The following is a 21,726-nucleotide window of genomic DNA, read 5'->3' as shown; positions in this document are numbered from 1 at the left end:
CGAACTGTAATGTAAAATGTGGTAATAAATTGTAATGCGACGTTCTCCTTCTAGAAAAGATTTAAATTTAAAGGATAAATATGCCTACTAATTTTGTAATATAATACTCTGAAAGGTATTTTATTCATAAGGTTCTTCACGTTGTATTATTTTGTACAGATTAATCACAAGGATATGTCTTGGTATATCCATGGTTTGAACTGTATAATACAGGCAAATCAATCACTACTGATCTGCATTTAGGGCAGTCGCCCAGGTGGCACATTCCCTATCTGTTGTTTTCCTAACCTTTTCTTATATGATTGCAAAGAAATTGGACATACAGTATATTGACCATCTCCTTTGGTAAGTTATTCCAATCCCTAACTCCCCTTCCTATACACAGATAACAAGCGAACAAGCCAGTTTTACGTGATGGGTCGAAAGAGAAGTCATATAACTAGTTTTTACATTTTCTTCTTGTACACACACCTAATACGGGTACAGAAGTAATCATATCAAAAGAACTGAGTGGCTTGAAGTGATTATTGTAATATATCTGTAGAGATAAGATTTCCCCTCGCCTTATGACTTATTCGCTTTTACCCTATCACCCTAGAAATGATCTCGTGGAACTAAATTGTAACATTTAGTCGAGGTATAACATTAAGTAATATCTGTTTTCAAAACCTATAAAACATTTCTACTATAAATTAGATGTAGGTCCTATTCCTCGGAATTTTGAAACTTGGACTCGCACCAGGATTACTTGATTCGAGAACTGGAAAAAATCCGAAGAAAAGCAGCTCGATTTGTTCTGGGTGATTTCCGACAAAAGAGTAGCGTTACGAAAATGTTGCAAAGTTTGGGCTGGAAAGACTTGGGAGAAAGGAGACGAGCTGCTCGACATAGTGGTATGTTGTGAGCTGTCAGTGGAGAGATGGTGTGGAATGACATTATTAGAGGAATAAGTTTGAGTGGTGTTTTTAAAAATAGGAAAGATCACAATATGAAGATAAAGTTGGAATTCAAGAGGACAAATTGGGGCATATATTCATTTATAGGGAGAGGAATTAGAATAATTTACAAAGGGAGATGTTCAATACATTTTCAAATTCTTTGCAATGATTTAAGAAAAAAAGTAGGTATACCGTACAGCAGAAAGGGAATCTGCCACCTGGGCGACTGCTCTAAATGCATATTTTAAGCCAACTTGTTACATTTACAGTATCGTCGTTTATTCCCTTTGGGGGGGATTGAGCCATCTTCCTGGTCATCATCTTGAGTTCAGCTCTTTCATCGCTAACTGCAATATATCCAGTATTGGTTTATTATTGTCGGCCACACAAGTTATTTCGAATATTTACTAAGTATTATGTTATTATTTCAAGTAAATTATAGCGTTATCCATCTTAATTGCTATAATTATCAGAATTCTGATTACCTTTTTACTATAAATTAGCACTTGTTTATTCTTGTTCGTAAAAAAAAAAAAAGCTAGACTTTTCGAGGAAATCGAAAACTAAGTTGGACATAAATAACCAATGTTTTGGAACATGTATTCCTGGGAATTTTGAAACTATTCGAATTCATTTACCTCTGCTCAAATATATATTGCCTGTAAGGTCATCAGCCCCAAGTCTGGTTGAAACCTCAGATAGCATCAGCAATTTTTTTAATGCGATTATAGGGAAACCACAAAAGCCAATTATGACACCAAATTCCAGGCACAGTGAGAAGTGAGTTAGTTTGCCGTTTCTTACCTTGCGTTCTATGCTGTCCCTGCCATAAATGGAAGCTTCATTTTAATCTGGCCTGTGCCGAGAGAGAGAGAGATGTAAAAATACTACAGCCATCAAGAAATAACTTACCAGCATTGAAATCTACAGCAAGGAATCAGGCGCAGAATCGGAGTGGCGAAGAAAGCAATGCCACTACGTAACCCAATTTGGGAGGAGTATACTTTCGAAGTCAATGTATGGTGCGGCTAGGTCGCACACATGCCTTTGCTGGCGAGATGTAGTGTTTACAGTATGGGCTATATCAAATTTGTTACTTTCATTGACCTGTCTCAGTCTCATCCTTGGCTGTGACAATATGAAAGTGACTGAGGTATGAGTGATACTAGTAATAATATTGGTTATGCAGCCAGTCCCTGTTATGAATGGTGTGAAAATATCGCTCATAGGGTCGGTTGGTGCATGCATTTCAATGGGCTTGGCAGACTTATATGTAATAGCAGTGGCTGGCTCGGTGAGGAAAGCAACGGGAAACTACCTCACTCCTCATTTCCCTAGTACGCCTCTTCAGTGACGCCTAGGCTATTTATGACAGCTGTTGGCGGAGCTGCAGAGGATCAAACCAGCCTTCGGGCTGAATACCCAACATACAACACAGGTCGCACACTCACCTCTTCTATCTTCCTTCACGGTGCGGAGGCGTGGACTGGTAGTGCATCAGATAAGATGAATATATTTTTTAAATGTGGTGTTGGAGGAGAACGACTCTTATTTTAAGCGAGCTGATAATTTAGGAATTGGCTATGTTTGTCTCCAACGAAAACTGCAGCTGTTTGGCCACATTGCACGTAGAGGAGAATCTCCAGGGAATGTGGCGAGGTTCGGTCAGAGAAGGAATAACTTGGAGAACCCTGGCGAAAAATATCCTGGAAGATAGTGATTCTTCTCAGAAGAAATGAAGGAACAGCCGAGAGAGAGAGAGAGAGAGAGAGAGAGAGAGAGAGAGAGAGAGAGGAGGGCTGCTAATAATAATAATAATAATAATAATAATAATAATAATAATTATTATTATTATTATTATTATTATTATTATTATTATTATTATTATTATTGTACTGATGGTTGAAATCACCGAGCTCGATAGCTGCAGAGCTGCAGTCGCTTAAGTGCGGTCAGTATCCAGTATTCGGGAGATAGTAGGTTTGAACCCCACTGTCGGCAGCCCTGAAGATGGTTTTCCGTGGTTTCCCATTTTTACAAAAGGCAAATGCTGGGGCTGTACCTTAATTAAGGCCACGGCCGCTTCCTTCCCAGTCCTAGCCCTTTCCTGTCCGATCGTCGCCATAAGACATATCTGTGTCGGTGCGACGCAAAGCCAATAAAAAGAAATAAAAAAATGAAATCACAACACTATCCCTGATTTCAATAATATCTAAGTGTTGCCTAGATCTGAATCATTTAACTCTAGCCTGAGTGCACTTGAGTCACACGACATAATTGTTTCTTCCTTTCATTATTACGTACTGACTGCATACATGGATGAAGTGGATGGGTTTGTTTTATTTGTTCCGATATATATATATATATGTGTGTGTGTTTAGCTTATAGAGTTAGAATCGGAAAGAAAGTACTTTTACGTGAGAGAATATGGTTCAGTTATGAAATGGGTTAGTCTCTCGGTCATCGAGAAGTTCCCGTGGTTTCCCTCTTCACCTCCAGTCCAAAATATGGTGGTTCTTAACAGACCATAGGCGACCTTATCCAGTCCTAGCCCTCGTACAGAGACCACTCAACACAGCTTATTAAACACCTTATGTTGTATGTACAGCGTTCGTGGCGATCGTGAGAGGTTTGAGGCAAATTTTAATCATATTATTCAGCCTATGTACAGCATTTCTGTTCAGAACATACAGTATATTTTCGTACATTGATGACGTTGGACCATATACCCTTCTGCACTATCCAAAGAATTAAAAGCTATATGGAAGAAGTTTGAATAAACGGGAAAAACATCAAAGCAGTAGTACATATTTCATGAGTGTTCAATGATCTCCAGCACCGTGATTTAGTTCTACGCGCTTACATTCATGAACACACCAATAAATTCTTAGAAGAGGATGGGTGGCAGGCACGCACGCAGCCAGCAGTTTGTTAGCGTGAGCCAGCTAACGAGTTGCAGAGGCAAGCTAGGTGGACTGGGGGCCATGGTTGCTGAGTCACGATGCGTTGTTGCCATCGGTGTGGCAGTAGTTCCTGGTTACAGCCACATTTAATGGCTTACACCAATGCGCAGGGTTTTGTCAGCTGTAGAGAATACGTATCCTTTATCCTTCCGATGTATCTGTTGACTGATTTTCTCATTCATACGGATTTAAATGTAGCCACCAGTAAATTATAAATAAAAAATAGTACAAGCTAAAAATTGAAACTAGATATGTCTTACGGCACGAATAAGTAAAATTGCAACTTAATTTAGTCAGTTTGATTCAGGATACGCATAGCTTTGCTACGAGTGAAGAAAAAAACAGCAAGCCTTGGTTTCAAGTTAAGCAAGAAAGAAGTTATGTATTTGTTATTCAAGAAGTCATGATTCTCTATGAATAAAATAACATTTACCGTAAAATGTAAATTTTTCTCTTGCCTTTACATGTGGTATTTCCAAATCACAACTTAAACAGAAAAGAAAAAAAAATCAGGTGTATGGAAAATGTTACATGCATTGTCCATCCTACTGTCAGAATACCCCGTGATTTTGAGTAAATCCTTACCGAAATAAATCCGAACGTTCCTAAACTTTATAGTAAAAAATAGTTCCGATGTTTATTGAACAAGGTAAGCAATGATAAATAGAGGGGAAACGGCTATAGTCAGTGCTGTTTTAATGAGATGGAATTTGCATTCAGCGTGAAAACTGGTCATTTCTTGATAAAAATCTGTATATATGAACCATGTTTGGCTTGATACATTTTGGGCATTTGGCCTTTTGTCGATATGGCAATACCGCACTATCCTTGCAGAACTGCGTCTGCCTGAGGCAGGCACTCTTCTTTTTTATTATTATTATTCTCCCCTCCTTGTCAAACTTGTTTGGGATCCAGCTGGACCTATGACTAGCTCTGCCATTGGTTGCACTTTCCTGCCAATAGCATTTAAGGCCGAACCGAAGTCACTTCGGCTTCTTTCGGTAGACTCTTCGTTCCGTATCTAAAAACCTCTTCAATTTTAGGAATTATTTCAACAGTACTGATGTTCGTAATGGACGGGATTGAGCCCTACAATAACTTCATGAAATTCAGTTCTAAATATTAAATTCCCTGCGCAGAGACTTCTCCAGTTTTAAGTTCAGACTAAGTACCGTTATGAAATTTTTCTTTGAAAAAAAATATCGTGATAGAATATAATTTGAAATAACTTACCATTGATCTTCAGTTTCTTCAATAATTCCCGAGTTGAATATCCTGTATCAGCTTCATGGATTGGTCTTACGTATAATCTAAGCTCTGTTTAAAAAAAGCACGACTTATACCTGTTTGCAGTCGGTGTACTCTATTGCTTAGAATCATTGCTACCTCCTTATGCTGATAGGTATTAGGGTGATACAAGTAAAACGATGGAAGGAATTTGGATGAGGAAGGACAAACCTTGTGACTGGTTTATTTACTTTTTTTCTCACCACGCAATTTGCCATTTGACGGGGAATTGCAAACTGTCGCAGACATGAAGTATCCATTTTGAACCTTTTTGGTGACCTGAGGGTATGCTCAAGTTAGCGTACGAGTCGAATACGATTCAAAAGTTTTAAATACAACGAAACTAAATCAGTATTACTACTCTTAGTATCGTGATAACGAACACTCTTAAGACCAGGCACATCATATTTACTTATTATTTGTATCTACTAGTTGATTTGTTACTTTTCTTGAATCTTGAACTTCTCACCAATAGGCCCTAGCAGTCGCCATTCACATTTCGTCGTCACTTTTGCTACAGGTGTAACATACGTGATATATTTCTGTTGTTATCTTGGTATAATGCAATTGGGATATTACAGGATAAGGAACGCTTTCTCACTGTCCACTTCACATTGTGTTTGATTTCTCCAAACACGCACAAGCCACCTTACCATTGTGCTCTGTAACGCAGAGACGCCTGAATATTGGAGGACTAGTGAGTAGCTTGCGCAGGCACCACCATAAAGCTATGCTGCTTCAGCTCGTTCCTGCGCATGTGTAGGGTTTCGCCAATGACGACATAGAAGCTGTTGGGTGTTGGGAGATTGCCAACAAACGTAATGGCTGCCAAGGCAAAAGAAAAAAAAAAAAAAAAAAAAAAAAAGGGTAATGAAAAAAGAAGGAATCCTTCTTTTTTCTACCATCTTTATAGTCGGCTATTTTGACGTCGCTAAATTCATTCTTATAGAGGTTATCCATTTACTTTTATGCTGCATTGCGAATACGCGAATAACACATTCGTTAAATAAAATTTGTCATATATCCTGTTTTAGAATAAAAGTCGCCGAAAATGCAATTGGAAAATGAACCTAGCATTTGGGATTTTTAACATATATTTGAAGATAAATTATGAGTTTATGATTATGTTGAAATTTATTTATTTACCACGGTTATGGGCTGCAGCATTGGACAAAGTATATGTTTGCACATACTGTATGTTATAAATTAAAATGAAGCATTACAATTTAAAAATACATCCACAGATCTGTAAATCACCCTTGGTGTGGATTGATGTATTGAAAGTTACATTCTTATCTGATTGATGCAACTCGTAGAAGGTTAACGACTGAAGTGAGTCGGATGGGAAAGACGAAAGGAGGGCGGTGTCTACTAAAATTGGAAACAATTTTAAAGCTGGGACTCAGTGATTGTCACTTTCAATAACATGTCTATCGAATACTATATCAATAGCGCCCGCTCAGTACGGTACACGAGAATGGGTTTATACAGGGTGAAGCGAAATTCGCGCATGCCAGCAATATAAAATGTCTTTCACAAAAGTTCGTCCTACGTGTATATCCGGGAGCAAAAGGTCGTTGAAGAGTGGCATCTGGCAACAATGTAACCGCATGTAGGGTAACTACCTCTGTCAGCACGTATTAGTCGTGCTGTACAGTTGGTGCAGTAGATAGAGTTTTGGGTTAGCATGCAGGAGGTCGAGGGGTCGATCCTAGGTTGAGGTGTATGTTTTTAATTTCTTAGATGTAGTCCAGGTGGTATGGTATCTGGCATCTTAATCGTCAACAGCGACTGCAGCGGGTCCCTTAGAAACCATTTGCACTTACAGTAGATACTACGATCCTAGAAATAGACGAACATTATTTTTCATTGGTCAGCTTAGAAAGACGCCTTTTCCACGCCGTGGACGTGAATTTATTCGCACCACTTCATCTACTAGATGCGTTACAACGTGTTCAGCGTTACTGAATTTTGTAAATGTAGGATACATGTGACCTAAGAAACGGTGTCTTACTGTATTACAGTATGTAATGTCCGATGGGAATTAGCAAATAAAAAAGGCGCCTCAACCCAGGATCGAACCCTCGACCTCCTGCATGTTAACCCAAAACTCTGTCCTCTACACTAACTGTACAGCACGGCTAATACGTGCTGACAGAGGTAGCTACCCTACATGTGGTTACAGTGTTGCCCGATTGCCACTCTTCAACGTTCTTTTTCTGCCGGATATACTCGCAGGAAGATCTTTTGTGAGAGACATTTTTTTATTGCTGGCATGTGATGAGTCGCCCTGCGACGCCCGAGTGCGCGAATTTCGCTTCACCCTGTATATCGGGCAATGTATAAGGCTCAAGGAATTACTGTGTGGTGTTAGGACTGTTCTCATCAGACGACTTTTGTTATTTCTTGGCATATCCTTGGTTTGTTTTCTTTCTATTTGTCGTATTCGCGCCGACACATACAGGTCTTAACGGCGACGATGGTAAGAGAGGGATACGATTGGGTAGGAGGCGACCGTTGCTTAATTAACGTACAGCCAGCATTGCCTGGTATAAAAATGGAAAAGAACGGAAAACCATCTTCATGGCTGTCGACAGTAGGGTTCGAACTCTGTCTACCGAATGCAACCTCACAGCTAGAGCCAGCCAAGTTGTTCCGCAGTACCGACCGTTATCGCACCCGAATTCACCAATATCGACAACGATCGAGACCGATACTAGCTTGTTACCGTTTGCTGTCTACCTGGTTGAATGACTTCTACCTTAACACTTGCAAACTTTCAGTACACTGTCAGTCTTCATAGTAATAATATCAAGGTGTCGTGGCACTGTTTGACACGTACCGATAAAATATCCATCCTACGAGTTCGTGGCACTGTTTGACACGTACCGATAAAATATCCATCCTACGAGTTCTTTTATATCATTCTCATACGATTCGTTCTGAATGTTTTCTTAAATGTGGTTGCGTGTAAACCATTTTTGTTTTAAAAACATTAAGCTCTTTTTATTTTGTTTTATTTTCTGAAATTTGATTTTCCGTTTGGCACTGACAGGAAAGGTTGATTGTCACGTGGATGTATAGCGATTCTTCCTATCCCAGTCGGTTGATTGACGTTTGATTAGAGTGGTGACAATAATACTCCGTAGCTCTACTGATAGTCATTTCACCATCACCGAGCTTGGAGTGTCGTAATTGAATTGAAAGCAGAAAATAGGATTCTATTCTAAGCTATTCATAACTGCTGCAACAGCCATTGACTCTTGATTAAGCTTCTCTTATGCAGCCTTCCGATAATTTCGTGGTACTAATCTTAGCAGGTGCTTATCTTGAAGATGTTTCCTGTGTTCCACCCAGATTAGTATTGTTCCGAATAGTTCAGCCGCTTCCATACCGTCACAGTCATAAATGCGACTGAGACTTCGCTGGAAGGTACATTTTGCTGTGGCCTGTGCAGAGAGACCGATACAAGAATACTGCGCCCATCAAGAAATAGCCACAGGTGGAGATGGTCATTGAGCATCTACAGTAGAATTTGCTTTCATTATTTTTACGTATGCAGGTAGGTAGATATTAAACTTCGCCCGAAAGATAGCCTGTTTTTTTCTAGTACCTAGGATCAGTGGCAGCCCACAGAATACAGCTAGCCTTGATGAACAATCTGATGTGTTCTGTGACAGCGGACTGACCTCTGAACTTCGGGGTATAGCATATAAAACTGTGGTTAGAACTGTTATGCTACAGTATATGCGCCAGAGGCATAGGCAGCCAGAAAATCTGAGAGGAAACTAGACATGTCAGAATGAAGACTTTGAGATGGATATGTGGGGTTACGAGGAAGGACCGGATTAGGAATGAAGAAATCAGAGGACGTATGCAAGGAGATAGAAATATAAAACTAAATGCTGGAAAAACAGTTGCAGTGGTATGGACACATTTTAAGACGGGGTTGGTGTTATTGTGACGAAAGTATTTCAAAGGAATGGGAATGGGGGTGGGAGGAGAAGCCCAAAGGGACGGCAGAGAAGATGCTACGAAGGATATTGACGGAAGATGACGTTTGGACCGAGGAAAATAGGAGATACCAAAAACGGTGATCTCGTGCGAACGTAGAATTGCGATGTAGAATAAGAATAAGAAGGATGCAGTTACAACACATTAGGACAAAACTACCATACGTATGGATAGATTACTTGTGCCAAGATTCTGTACATCGCCTCGACTACTACAGTGTACTAAGACTTACTCGTAGAATTATCACCGCTACCACATCCGTGAACATTTAACAGTGGTATTGTACAAAATGAATATCATGTTATCTTGCAATATGGACGTTTTTTTCCTTTATTCGTGTCAGAACATTGCAACATGGAAGAAAACAACCAACAATCATACTTGGTACAATAAATATTTACATTGGTAGGGTTATGTATGTACAGAGCAATCCAAGAATGATACTGAATTTCAGTGTGGCGGCTCGCTATTGCTCCACGTCGTCAGTACCAGGGATTCAATCTTCCCGGGTGCAGATCACACGAGAAGGGCATTGAATAAGATGGCTTATAGTCTGAGTTTCTCCACATGTATGCCTACATAGTGCAATATCATTTTCGCTCAGATTTCCCCAGTACTGCGAATTTTCTCTGCACTCCTATTCGAAGCCTGTTACGGGCTTTACAGATTTTACGTTGACGCTCGACTGGCGGGAAGCCCGCCTTGTGGCCATGATCATTAAGGAGTCAAGGTTTGAGGGTCTGACGCCGTGGTTAGCTGGCTCGAGTCCCGTTGGTGGAGAAAATGTTAACCATTAGAATGTTTGCCGGCGAGGAACGAGAGGATGTGGTATACAATTTCTAATCACTAGATTTCGTGTCAATGGCCTGGGTTAAATTCCAAACTTCTCCGCAGTGCTCATATAGAGTGAGCGATTATGACTGTTGATGGCGATTTGTCAGTCGGATGGAGACATTAAGCCTTGAACAGACTCCCTTGGTGTTATTTGACATGAGTCAGGCAGTTTGCCATTCCTGTCCTCATTGGGCCAAAAAATACTGGGGCAGTACGACCGGTCCTATGAGTAACACTTTCCTTAACAACCGGACACACTATTGTCGCGGCCACCAAATTAGGCGAGTCAGAGAAAGTACGCTGTTGCCAAGGTTATGTAGCAACTGGCGAAGAAATGTCTAAATGAATACACAATTTCGGAGCGCGAGGCAAGTTGTTCTCTCTCAAGATCCTCAAATGCTTCAAAACAAATTATACTAAAAGCTTCACTAGACTGCTGATTTCAGTGGTATAATTATTTTCCATATAAACCACTTTAAATAATTATTAAAAATAAAATCTTGAACGAGTAAATTTAAACCCGCATAATCATGTATTGAAAATTTCAGTAAGCGGCCAAATTTTTATTTCTTCAGCCAGTAACATTTTGTCTGCGGGAAAAGTGTAAACAATAGCCTGACTTATATTTTTTTATCTGAAACATATTTCCGTGAGTCTTGTAATTTTCCTGGAAAATGGCCCGGAAAGCGATCATGTAAATGTTGCTAGCTGAGGCAGTTCGGGGCGCGCGCGCCAGCACAGGCTGCAGGACGCCGTAAATACTTTCGGATTACATATTAATCTGTATCAGTTTTATTACATTATAACGTTAAATATTTGAATACGGTATATTGTACTGGGTAATATAGAATAAGAACTACTTTAAAGAACAGGTTTACATTAATTTACAATGAAGTAAGAATCGGTTTCTAGCTTCAAGGCAGTCTTAGTCACTGTCATCACTCATCTCACTATCTGTCGAGTCGTCATTTACACTGATGATGAATGGCTCCATTCCTTCGTCCCTTACTATTTCCTTGGCCCAATCGTCTGTTTGAACATTTTCCGTACGATTGACGCACTTTTCCCAATCTGCAGCAGTCACACGGTCGATGGCTTCTGACGTGAGTTTTTCTACGTCGTTTATTTTGAATGTCTTGTTCCTCTCTATCACATCTCTCTTGACTTGAGCTCAAATCAATATTTTGAATGTCTTGTTCCTCTCTGTCACATCTCTCTTGACTTGAGCCCAAATCAATTCACATTCACTATCCATCTTTAATTGCACCATCGGTGCGAGCTCAACAGCTGCATGACTTACTCGGGTAAGGTGGCATGGAGCGGACCGGCTTCAACTAGACAGCACTGCACGATCAGCGTTGCCAATCCGTGCTCAGAGGTAAGCGACTCTCGACCATCTGTCGCTGCGCCGTTTCCACATCTGAAGACAGCGCTGTTTTCCTCACCCGCCTAATTTGGTGGCCGCGACAATAGTCGTGTTTCATATGTCATTTCTCAGCACCACCCGTAACTCACCAGCTTCCATACTGTCATTGCCATCAACGAGACTGAGACCCTGCTAAAAGCTAGATTTTGCTCGGACTTGTCAACAGACAAATGAGTGGTATTAGCAAGCATTTCAAATCGGCAGAACATCCATTGAGGACGGGAGCGAGCAATGCGACAACGTATTGTACACGCGTGCACAGAAATGGTGTCTCGACATAAACAATCAGCATTGCCCCACTCCAGTACTGAAAAGGATGGAAGGGAGTGAAAGGGTAGTGTTGAATGCCACTTCATTTTTAAAAAGGATAGGAAAGGAATGAACGGGTTGTGCTGAAAGTAAGTCTACAAAGTGTATATTGCTATACATCCGCCACTGTGCCCATTTCAATCACAACAAAGTCTTGTAGCACGCTGTCTACCTGCAGCAATGTGCTAAGCGAGGAGGTGGGGGGATGGCATGCTTTGTTTATATCGGGGCACCATTTCTATGCATGTGTACATGGGAGGCATTTGGAGCGAGGTTGTGTTCACAAACAAAACCTTGATGCTCCTAGCACATTAGTCCTCTTACCCACGAGTTTTTAGAACACCCAAACTTGACTGACCTGGTACACATGCGGATTTTTTCTCTTCATTAAAACAACCGAAAATACGTCGTTCCTAGACCGTACAACAAATTCAAGAAAATACTCTCTGGGAAACGGGAGCCATTCTGAAACAGTATTTTAACGGGGGAGGAAACGTTGTGAGCCCTGTATTAACAGTAAAGAGCTTTGAAGGGGATATAACTAGTTTTGTGTAACGTGTTCTTTTTCTTTATAGACAGACTTCATTGTTCACTTCAAAATTTTAATGTAATCTTGAACAGATAAACATATATGATCTAATTACTATATCTTCCTACGTGAATATCACTTGTTTTCAGTGGCTTCGCCAATCAAATAATCGTATTTCCCTTCTTGTGAACTGATGTAAAACCAACATCTCTTTTGCAGTAGCCAGGTTTCAGAGGTGGTAGTTCACTTCCCGGCGCTTAAAGGAACTCTGTAGCAAATATACAACTTGAGGTGCATGGCTTGGCACAAAAATATGTAACTGTTTGTTAGAAGTATCATCATCGTCGTCGTTGTTGCCAGTTTTGTCTAACGGAAGAAAATTTAACATAGATTTCTTTCCTTTCCCTTTGTTTTTAAAAATCCTTGCCCTCCCCCAAATTGCTGTCACAGTTTTCTATATTTTTTCAGATTATATTTGAATTTACCCCCAGTAGCTAACACGATTTTCTTTGTTTTTGCAGATATGGAAGGGTGCAGAGTGTCAAACTGTTGCCGCGCGTCAAGGACGACGATGGTTCGACCGGTCTGTGCGCGACGGTGGCCTTCATGGACATCAAGTCGGCCTCCAAGGCGCACAACATGGAGCATAAGCTGGACGAGCGATGTTTAAGCACGGAGTACTACGAGCCTGCAGCAATTCCTGGGGGTTCCGCTGCCCCCCTCTATGTAGCTCCCCGATTTCCCCATGGGTGAGTAAACCAAATACCTTCCCTCCATCACCCTCTATCACCACCATAACAAGGCGACATTTTTAAAACAATCTGTGGGCCAAACAGAAATTAAACTAATATTATTTCTTTGCACATTTTGTTATTTAGGACGAATGCATAAATCTCATTTTAAAGGATAAGGGATGCGTGTTCGTAAAATAGTAGATGAGCATATAACTGCAGTAAAAAGTGACGCAATGCGGCATAATATCTTGCTCATAGAAACTGTCGTATTAAGGTACTAGATTTCGGTTATGCTTGATGTAATGTTTAATTTTAGTATAGATTTAAATAAATGTTTTAAATGAATGAATAAATAAATAAACAAATAAATAAATAAATAAGCATACGAACTAACACAATACAATCAACGTTTTAATATTATTATGTTGCCTTGTTATCCACACATCCTAACCACAGTTTCCCCCAAAATTCCCTTATGTGCCAATCATTTTTTGTTATTCTTCTTGGTGGTTTGACGAAGTGTACGTAGTAACGTATTGGAAGTGTTTGTGTTAAAAAAGAAGTGTTTGTTCTGCATTAAGGGAAGAACTTCAGTGCGTGTGGTGATCCTTCATCGTTGCGTGTGTTCTGCGTGTGACGTACATTTGTCACAGCCCGAAGCAGACGATGGCGTTTAAAATTGTGTGTGAAGTGTTCTCTTCAATGTTATAGTGTTGAGTGTGCAGTGTTCTGTGCGCAGTATAACGAAGAGCATCACAAATATGGAATATCAGTGCCACTCATTTGGATTACAGTGTTTGTGTGGATTACTTGGAACATTTTGTGTTCAGTGGGTAATGAGTTCGCAGATCGTCAACGATAGAGCATCTTCCTTTGGACGAGGGATTTGTTAATGTGTGTAACCAGGTATTTCTCATCTCTCTTCTTGCTTGGTTGGTGGCATAGCGGTCGATGACAGGTTAGTGGAAGGCCAGTTTCATATTGTTTAGAATTTCTACCAGTTTTGCTTTCTTCACGTAAAGCTTCGTTCATACCAGATCGGATGAGGACTCTTAAATTTCGTAATAAATGAATATCCAGGGATATGGTATGAACGGCGCTATACTTCCCTGTACATTATGGACGTATTAAAAATAATTACTAATAGAATGTGATTTGACGTGCATGTCTGGAGTCGCTGTACGGGCACAGCAACTCCTCAAGGGTGAAGATCAGAATTGTTATCTGGGATATTCGTGACATCACGCTGTCCTCGGCACGTGTTCACTAGTGTTACCGACTGCAGTGGCGACGAACCAGCCTTTATGTATGAGTACAAGTGTTTGAGGTTCTGTTTTAAACAGTTGTCTTAACAGCGAGGGCTTGGTTCGTCGGCATTTCAGACTCGGTTTTTCGCTTTTGGAATAGCTTACCTGTAATTACTGTAGAGAAAATTCTTTATTATTGTAAGAACATTTTTTTATTTAGGGCACGGATTCTTCTTCATCGTAAGCTTGCGAGGCCATACTCGTTAAATCTCTTTTTAATGTACTTTTCACACGAATTGTCGGCTTGTCCAAACACCCATCTCTTGCCAAAAATATCAGCAGGCTGAAGTCGTTTTTAGAGCTCATGATTTTCGTTAAATGCTGGTAAATACTGGATCCAGAAAGACTTCCGTTCATAAAAAAATGAAATGAGTTGCTGCATTCTCACACCTTCATGAACGAAATCTCTTTAGGGTTGTTTTTGTCTTCTTGACAGTATGTAATTAAAATATCTCTTAATAAAATAACACTATCATATTACTTATTAAGTATAATAATTACGTCCATAAATTAGTGTCAGAGAAATGGATGGTATTTAAGCACCCAGCCTTACATGATACATACTGAAGTCAAATTTCCCATCGCCACATTATTGTAATGTGATTTGTAAATGTATGTCGCTGTCGTCTCTTCTGCAATGCATTCACAGATTATTCCTTTCTTCTAATACGTACACTCAACCGTACAAGAATTGGCCGTCGCAGAAGATTACTTTCTTTCAAAATCCTCTTGTTTGGAATAGGTATGGCTTCTAGTGCCGGGAGTGTCCGAGGACATGTTCGACTCGCCAGGTGCAGGTCTTTTGATTGACGCCCGTAGGCGACCTGTGATAAGGATGAAATAATGATGAAGACGACACATACACTCAGCCCCCGTGCCAGCGAAATTAACCAATGATGGTCAAAATTCCCGACCCTACCGGGAATCGAACCCGGGACTCCTGTGAGCAAAGGCCAGCACGCTAACCATTTAGCCATGGAGTCGGACTTGGAATAGGATGAACATATTGTACAGATGGGAGGATTCACGAATATCGTCGCTTTTCGAGAATGTATACAATTATTATTATTATTTTAAATACTTCTTTGCCGGTCAATTTTTGTGTGGTTGTGTGTACGTGAAATATCTTATATTGTTGCTTTGTGGTACTTTTTGAACTTACTACTTGGTGGCGCTGATAACTCGGTTTTTTCGTAAGTGTGTTGATTGAAAGATCGAATCCTAGCACACTTGGTTTGAAAGACCTATGGTAACAGATTAAATGGCACGTTGAACATTTTTTCAGATCAAAAGTCCGGTATTCCAGAGTCTCGGAACTCTGCAATCAAAGGGACGTTAAACGCAATCGATGTTATGAAACTGACAGTTTGAAAATAATCTATATAACGCTAAAGTATCCAGGGTTTATCCTGCCACCAGTAAATATGTATTTGGTGTATCTCAGAAATATTTAAATACCGGTACCAGATGATTTTGAAAGGGTTGGTACTACACGAGTTGCAGATGCAAAACGATACTTTGATAAAATCAAATTCAGTTTCATTTGCCTTGATGTTCGTGTGTTGGTTTTCGAATCCAAGAGTATGTTATCACCTGTAGTTGTGGTTACTGTTTGCAGTTCGTGTGATACGTAGTTGAACTGTAGACGTTAGTTACCGTAGTGTAGTTCTTCGTTGGCTTAAGAAATGGGCTTCTTTTATACTGCAATTTGCATAATAATGCTAATTGATGTCGAGCCTTTTAACATCTTGTATCTATTCCATAATTTACTAATTTCACGTCCACTTATTAAGGAAGCATAATATGTTGTGTGTGTAACCTTTGTTATATTTGTTGATGAAGTTACATTAATTTCCGTCTGTTAGGTCGTCAGCCCGAAGGCTGGTTGGATGTTCAGGTAACATCTCCAAACGTATGTGGTTAGAGGAGAAACTGCAAAAACCTTTGGCGGCGCCAAAATGAGACGTAGTGAGGTAGTTTGTCATTGCTTTCCGTACTGGGCCAGAAAGAGCTATTAAAGCACGACTGTCCCTATGAGAAGCACTTTTCGTAGCACTCAAAAGGTACTAGTCGTGCTCAGAATGTCATTACTCAGTATCGATACATACCTCAGCAGTTTCCATATGTCGGCCATAAATGGGGCTAGGACTTTGGTCTCTGTAAATTTATGTATCTATCAAGAAGTGGCAACAGGCAGGCACTCATCTCTGTGCAGTGTTTAAATTCGCTTACGTAGCACCTGCAGGTTTTTGATGAAGTAGTCTGTTTTGTTGTATAACAGTCGCTATACCGTACACAATAGTCACCCGAGAATAAGCTTTATCTTGTGGACATGGCTTAACAGACTTGAGATAAAGAGATTATTGTTATCGTTTTACTGCTGATATGAAGAAACAGGCGACATGTGTGTGATTGATATTTACTAAGTTCGTTTGAGTTATAATATTTAGTTTACCTGCAGTTCGTTTTATACAAAATCTGAATTACGAAGGTAAAAATTTCTTCTACATATTCCAAGGACCACGCATAATTATCGAACCCTGGATATTTAATGAATTGGACAGACTTGTCCGATTTTTATCTATCGCAAAATTATTTTTGAACACGAAAACCAGTAGAGTTCAAAGTTTTTGTGTTGTTAAGGTGGGATAGGTGTTGGTGTTCTGGAATATATTGTTTCTTTAGAGCGTTTCTTGATCGATTCATTCACTTCGATGAAATGTCGACATTTTAGCTTGAACATGCAGTAAGATAGACATACAGTGCTCTTAAATTTATCTTTATAAATGTATGTGGGATATATACCCTGGGATAAAGAAATATAAAATTGTATCTTTTTCTCAGGCATTACTTAATCTGTAGGAATCAGTATTGATGGATTGATAATCGTGTAGCTTACGTGTGGATTAAGTAATGGATCCAGAATGTCTTAAACCTTAGAAACTGTTACAAAGGAGATTTAAAATTGCAGAATATAAACATTGATTCGAGATTTAAAATTACAGAATATAAACATTGATTCAATTTTAATATTTAACCTAGATGTTAGGTTCCTTTAAACAAGTATAATTAATATTGAATATGAAGTGTGTTTCAGACATCTAGGTAACATTTCACGACATGCAAAATGAAAATACAGAGTAACATTCAGTGTGGTAAAGTAGTAAAATAAATATTTTCCCTAGAATATACTTGTATGTGTTTTTTAACACTTTTGGACAATTCCACATAGGCCTATGTAGTTAAGCTGTTATTTCATGATTTTGAGACCCCCCTTACAACTCCTAACTTAGAATCTTGGAGAGCTTAAAAAACCCACCAGTTTTAGTATTTCTTACGTAGGCCTAGTTAGTGATCATTGCAAACCACAATCTTAATGATCTGTAAAATATCAAAGCGGCTAGTGCTCGTTTAGAAAATACCCGCCGACCATTATGGGAACTATTGGAGAGTTAAGCAGCTACTGCGTCGTACTTTTTAAAGCGCTTCAAGGTTAGTGCAAGGTGAAAACAACCGAACCGGGCATAAGGTCCCACAGCTCCGTCTTTTTTCTTCCTTTTGTATGCTTAGATGCACATACGGCCCCTTTCGAACTGTTCAGTTTCACGATATCTGTCTTGTACTTTCTGTCGCTCTCCGTCACTACCATTGCTCCATTCCAAATGCTCTGTTACGCGAGCTGTTCTCTTCTCTCTCTCTCTCTCTCTCTCTCCCCCCTCCCCCCCCACTCGACCTCTTTCGCTGGGTGGGGCGAATTGTAAGAGAAACTGTCGCGTTGGTAGCGGGAACGTGGCAACGATGGAGAGATCAGTCCACCAGATGCGTTGTTTGACTTCCGGGTGTATTCTCTACGGCTGACATATGCTGTTTTTCTTTGTCTTTCTTGTCATGCAGGGCGTTGTTCCTATTATAATGTAGAAAATAACGGATTCTAATGTGCTGATTTACGACAGGCGATTTTGCGTTTGTTTACGTAAATGTAATAAATATTTAAGTACATTGCGTTATTGTTCGACCGGTGGGAGTCTTTACGCGTTTTTTTTTTTTTTTTACAGGTCGCTTAGGGTTTGGTTGAAAATAAACCTAGCGTTATGTTGAACGGCTGTCGCCTGATTAAGCTAGAATCCATTAGCTGCAAACCATATGATTTTCCGTTTTAGATGAATTGATCATTGTGTGTAAATTTCAGCCTTTAAGTAAGGAAAATTTGCGTTCTTTTCCTGTATTTAATGTTATGGTATTTAAAAACTATATCTCTCTGAAATGTATTATTGTGTAATGTGCTAATGAGAAATGCATTTATCAAGCAAATAGTTCTGTGTATATTTGTGATGCAGTGGAGGAATTATTCTGAGCCCTCTGCATCATATTCAGTGTGTACGCTGAACGACGTGGCAATCCAGCACTTAGGAGGTCATGCGGGACGTGGGAGGCTCGGAAAGTCCCGACAGTTGCTATGGTAACGGTCAAAAACTTGTTCCCTTCCTCTCACCAAGCCGCGATTACATAAAAGTAATATCATTCTTCGTTCTGTACCTTAAAAACGAAATGAAAGTTTTGTTTCTTTGTAGGACGCCCGAAGTAAATTTTACAGTCTGCCATCGAAAGTATGTTCTAATGATATGTAACCAGTTCCCTTTATGAACTGTATTGTCGCTCTTTACCCGTTCGTTATTAATCGGTCCCATTCCTTGTACTTTTTAGGATTAATTTACGTATAGTGCTTTTGAGAAACAACAAAAACCAACATTCATGGGGTGAAATTCAAGCAGTGATCGAGCATTTCCGTAACGCGATTTATGAGGTGCTGCAGAATTGTTTGGAATCAATAATCATGTGACAAGGCGCCATCTTGTTCCTATGCAGTGGATTTCTGTGCTGTCGAGTTTAAAATGACTGTATCGATTATACTTCGTATGTAGATGATATATTTCAGCTGTGAAAGTGCAGCTATAATCTAATTATTTCATATATTCTTGTTATGGTTTCGCTCACGGCATCCCGCTGTCTTTGATTCAAATGAAGGGACAGATTTATTAAAAGAAATTTGCCTTGACGAAGTGTCGTGCTTTTTCGAATGAGTGGATGATTTAAATATGCATATTAACACAAGAATTAGCTTGCTAGTAGACCCGTTTTATTGACGTAAAATGTACAGCGTTTCTTGGATTTTTGCAATTTAATGGCTACTGATTCCAGACCTTTTCATATAAACATTCGTATTTTATTTGAATGGCGATAAATGAATCTGTACGCACGAAGACTATGTACCGGGTCCTTTGTGAATTTCTCTTATGTGTTAGAAAATGTCTATAATGTCGGAAAGCTTTGGCTCTCAACACGCAGAACAGAGTAGAAATGAAATGCTATGTAGACGGGTCAGTGGCTTTCCTGTTGGCACTGGTGAAACGTGGACGGGGAACTCGTGTAGAGTACTACTACCTAACTCCCCTTCGCTACATGGATTCGTCCTGTTCACGCTTCACCTTATAGTGGGGACACATGAAGGTCAGACTTCTGTCTAACCAGTCTAGGTTTGGAGAAGGTTGGATGAGGATGTTCGTCATCTACTTACTTCCTGGCTACATTTTATAATATATTATATAAATACTTTGTGAGAGTTAGGATGTTCACTGTATGTTAGTAGACTCCATCATGCGTTGTGATAAGTTGATTACTGTTGTTTGATAAAATGAAATGCATTTCTGAACACAGAACCACAATTCATTCACATTTAAATACTTGAGGCCGTGTTACAATCTTTATTGATATTGTAAATGAATGCATTTCGTTGATTAACCATTCTCTTAGTCTGAGTTAGGTGTGGTGTCGAACTGCGAATGTACTCGTTTCGAAATTCACTTTAACCCACATTTTGTGGCATTGGTAGTGCGATTTTTGTACGTCAAAGAAATCGAGATATATTAACGTGCTCAGAAATAAATGTTTTTTTTTTTTCGTGAGACGTTCATAATTACCAAATCATGGAATGTGTTTTCATTTTAAATGTTATTAAATTACGGTACAGTTGTTGTTTTCTAAACATCTATTGTCAATTTACAGCATATTGAACGTTTATGATTGGGTTACAGCTGCGAAAACATTTTATTTCTGAATTGTTATGTGATGTTCTGTACTGGTATGTGAATGAAGCAAAAATTCCTCGTTGCATTCATTACTTTGTTTCTGTTGTCCAACGTCTGAACTTAGGAAAAGCTCTATAGTTTACTCTTAGTCTTCAGTGTCTGATGTATAGTTTCTTTAGAGGTACATTGTCTTGCCGATCATGTAAGACTAGTTCATTTGATAACTTAAAACGTTCAGTAGATAATGCATTGGTTTTCATTTTTTCTTTAACTCCACATTAATATATATATAGCTTATAGCTTATCCGTATTGTTGTATTGCTTTGATGAAATTGTGTATTTCAGCTTAACATCCGAACTATAATGTTATATTTTAAGCTTCGGAATCGAAATATTTTCTTAATTTTTGCTATTTGCTTTACGCCTCAGAGACACAGATAGGTCTTACGGCGACGATGGTATAGGAAAGGCTTAGGAGTGGGAAGGAAGCGGCCGTGGCCTTAATTGAGGTACAGCCCCAGCATTTGCCTGGTGGGAAAATAGGAAACCACGGAAAACATCTTTAGGGCTGCCGACAGTGGGATTCGAACCCACTATCTCCCGGATGCAAGCTCACAGTTGCGGGACTCGAACCGCACGGCCAACTCGCCCGGTACATTTTCGTAATTATTCCTCACCGTACCATTCAGTGAATGTCTAAACTTATTTTGGATTACTGCATACAATTACTACATGTAGCTATTCTCTCCGATAGGGTAAACTTGAATTTGTTTCAAGAATATTGCTTATGCTACTTCTTATTCGTCAGAAGTAGTAATGAGTGTCATTTTATGTTACATTTTCATAAATTGTATTAATATTGTACGATCTGTCGAAATATGTACAGTTCAATAATAATTTTAGTGCACAAGCTGTGGGAAATCGTTCCTCTACAGAAACGTGACTCCTGTGTATTCATCTTGACCTGCTGCAAGGAGCAGAAATTGTTTAAAAATATATGTGCTGTAGTTTTTCCGACAGTGTAAGTGAGTCGTCGTGAAGTCAGATACAACGTCGCTTACCAGTTGCACTCACTAAAAATTCCAAAAATTCTGGTTCAATCGTTGTTTGATATTAAAATATTACACGTAGGCCTACAGTGGCTGGGATTCGACCAGGGTCGTATTGATGAGAATGATGAGAGGCCACAGCCGGTCATTCGGCTAATCAAGGTCCATTATCCATTATGAAGTATGGATAGGAAGGTTATTCTAGTTCTGTGATAATTTGTAGCACCGTATTTGTGCCAAGTGTTTATGG

At 39.5% G+C, this 21,726-nt stretch overlaps 1 protein-coding gene across 1 annotated transcript in view; it reads left to right on the top strand.

Moving 5' to 3' along the window:
• The window catches only part of LOC136858762 (protein split ends), a 438,081-nt gene that overhangs the window by 151,792 nt on the left and 264,563 nt on the right, over window positions 1-21,726 (top strand). The window contains exon 2 of the mRNA XM_068225686.1: window positions 12,822-13,049. Within this exon, the coding sequence (XP_068081787.1) occupies window positions 12,822-13,049 (228 nt within the window). The remainder of the gene's footprint in view (window positions 1-12,821; window positions 13,050-21,726) is intronic.

Source organism: Anabrus simplex, chromosome 1 (assembly GCF_040414725.1).
Source record: "Anabrus simplex isolate iqAnaSimp1 chromosome 1, ASM4041472v1, whole genome shotgun sequence".
NCBI lineage: Eukaryota > Metazoa > Arthropoda > Insecta > Orthoptera > Tettigoniidae > Anabrus > Anabrus simplex.
This window is presented reverse-complemented; position numbering and strand designations above follow the sequence as displayed.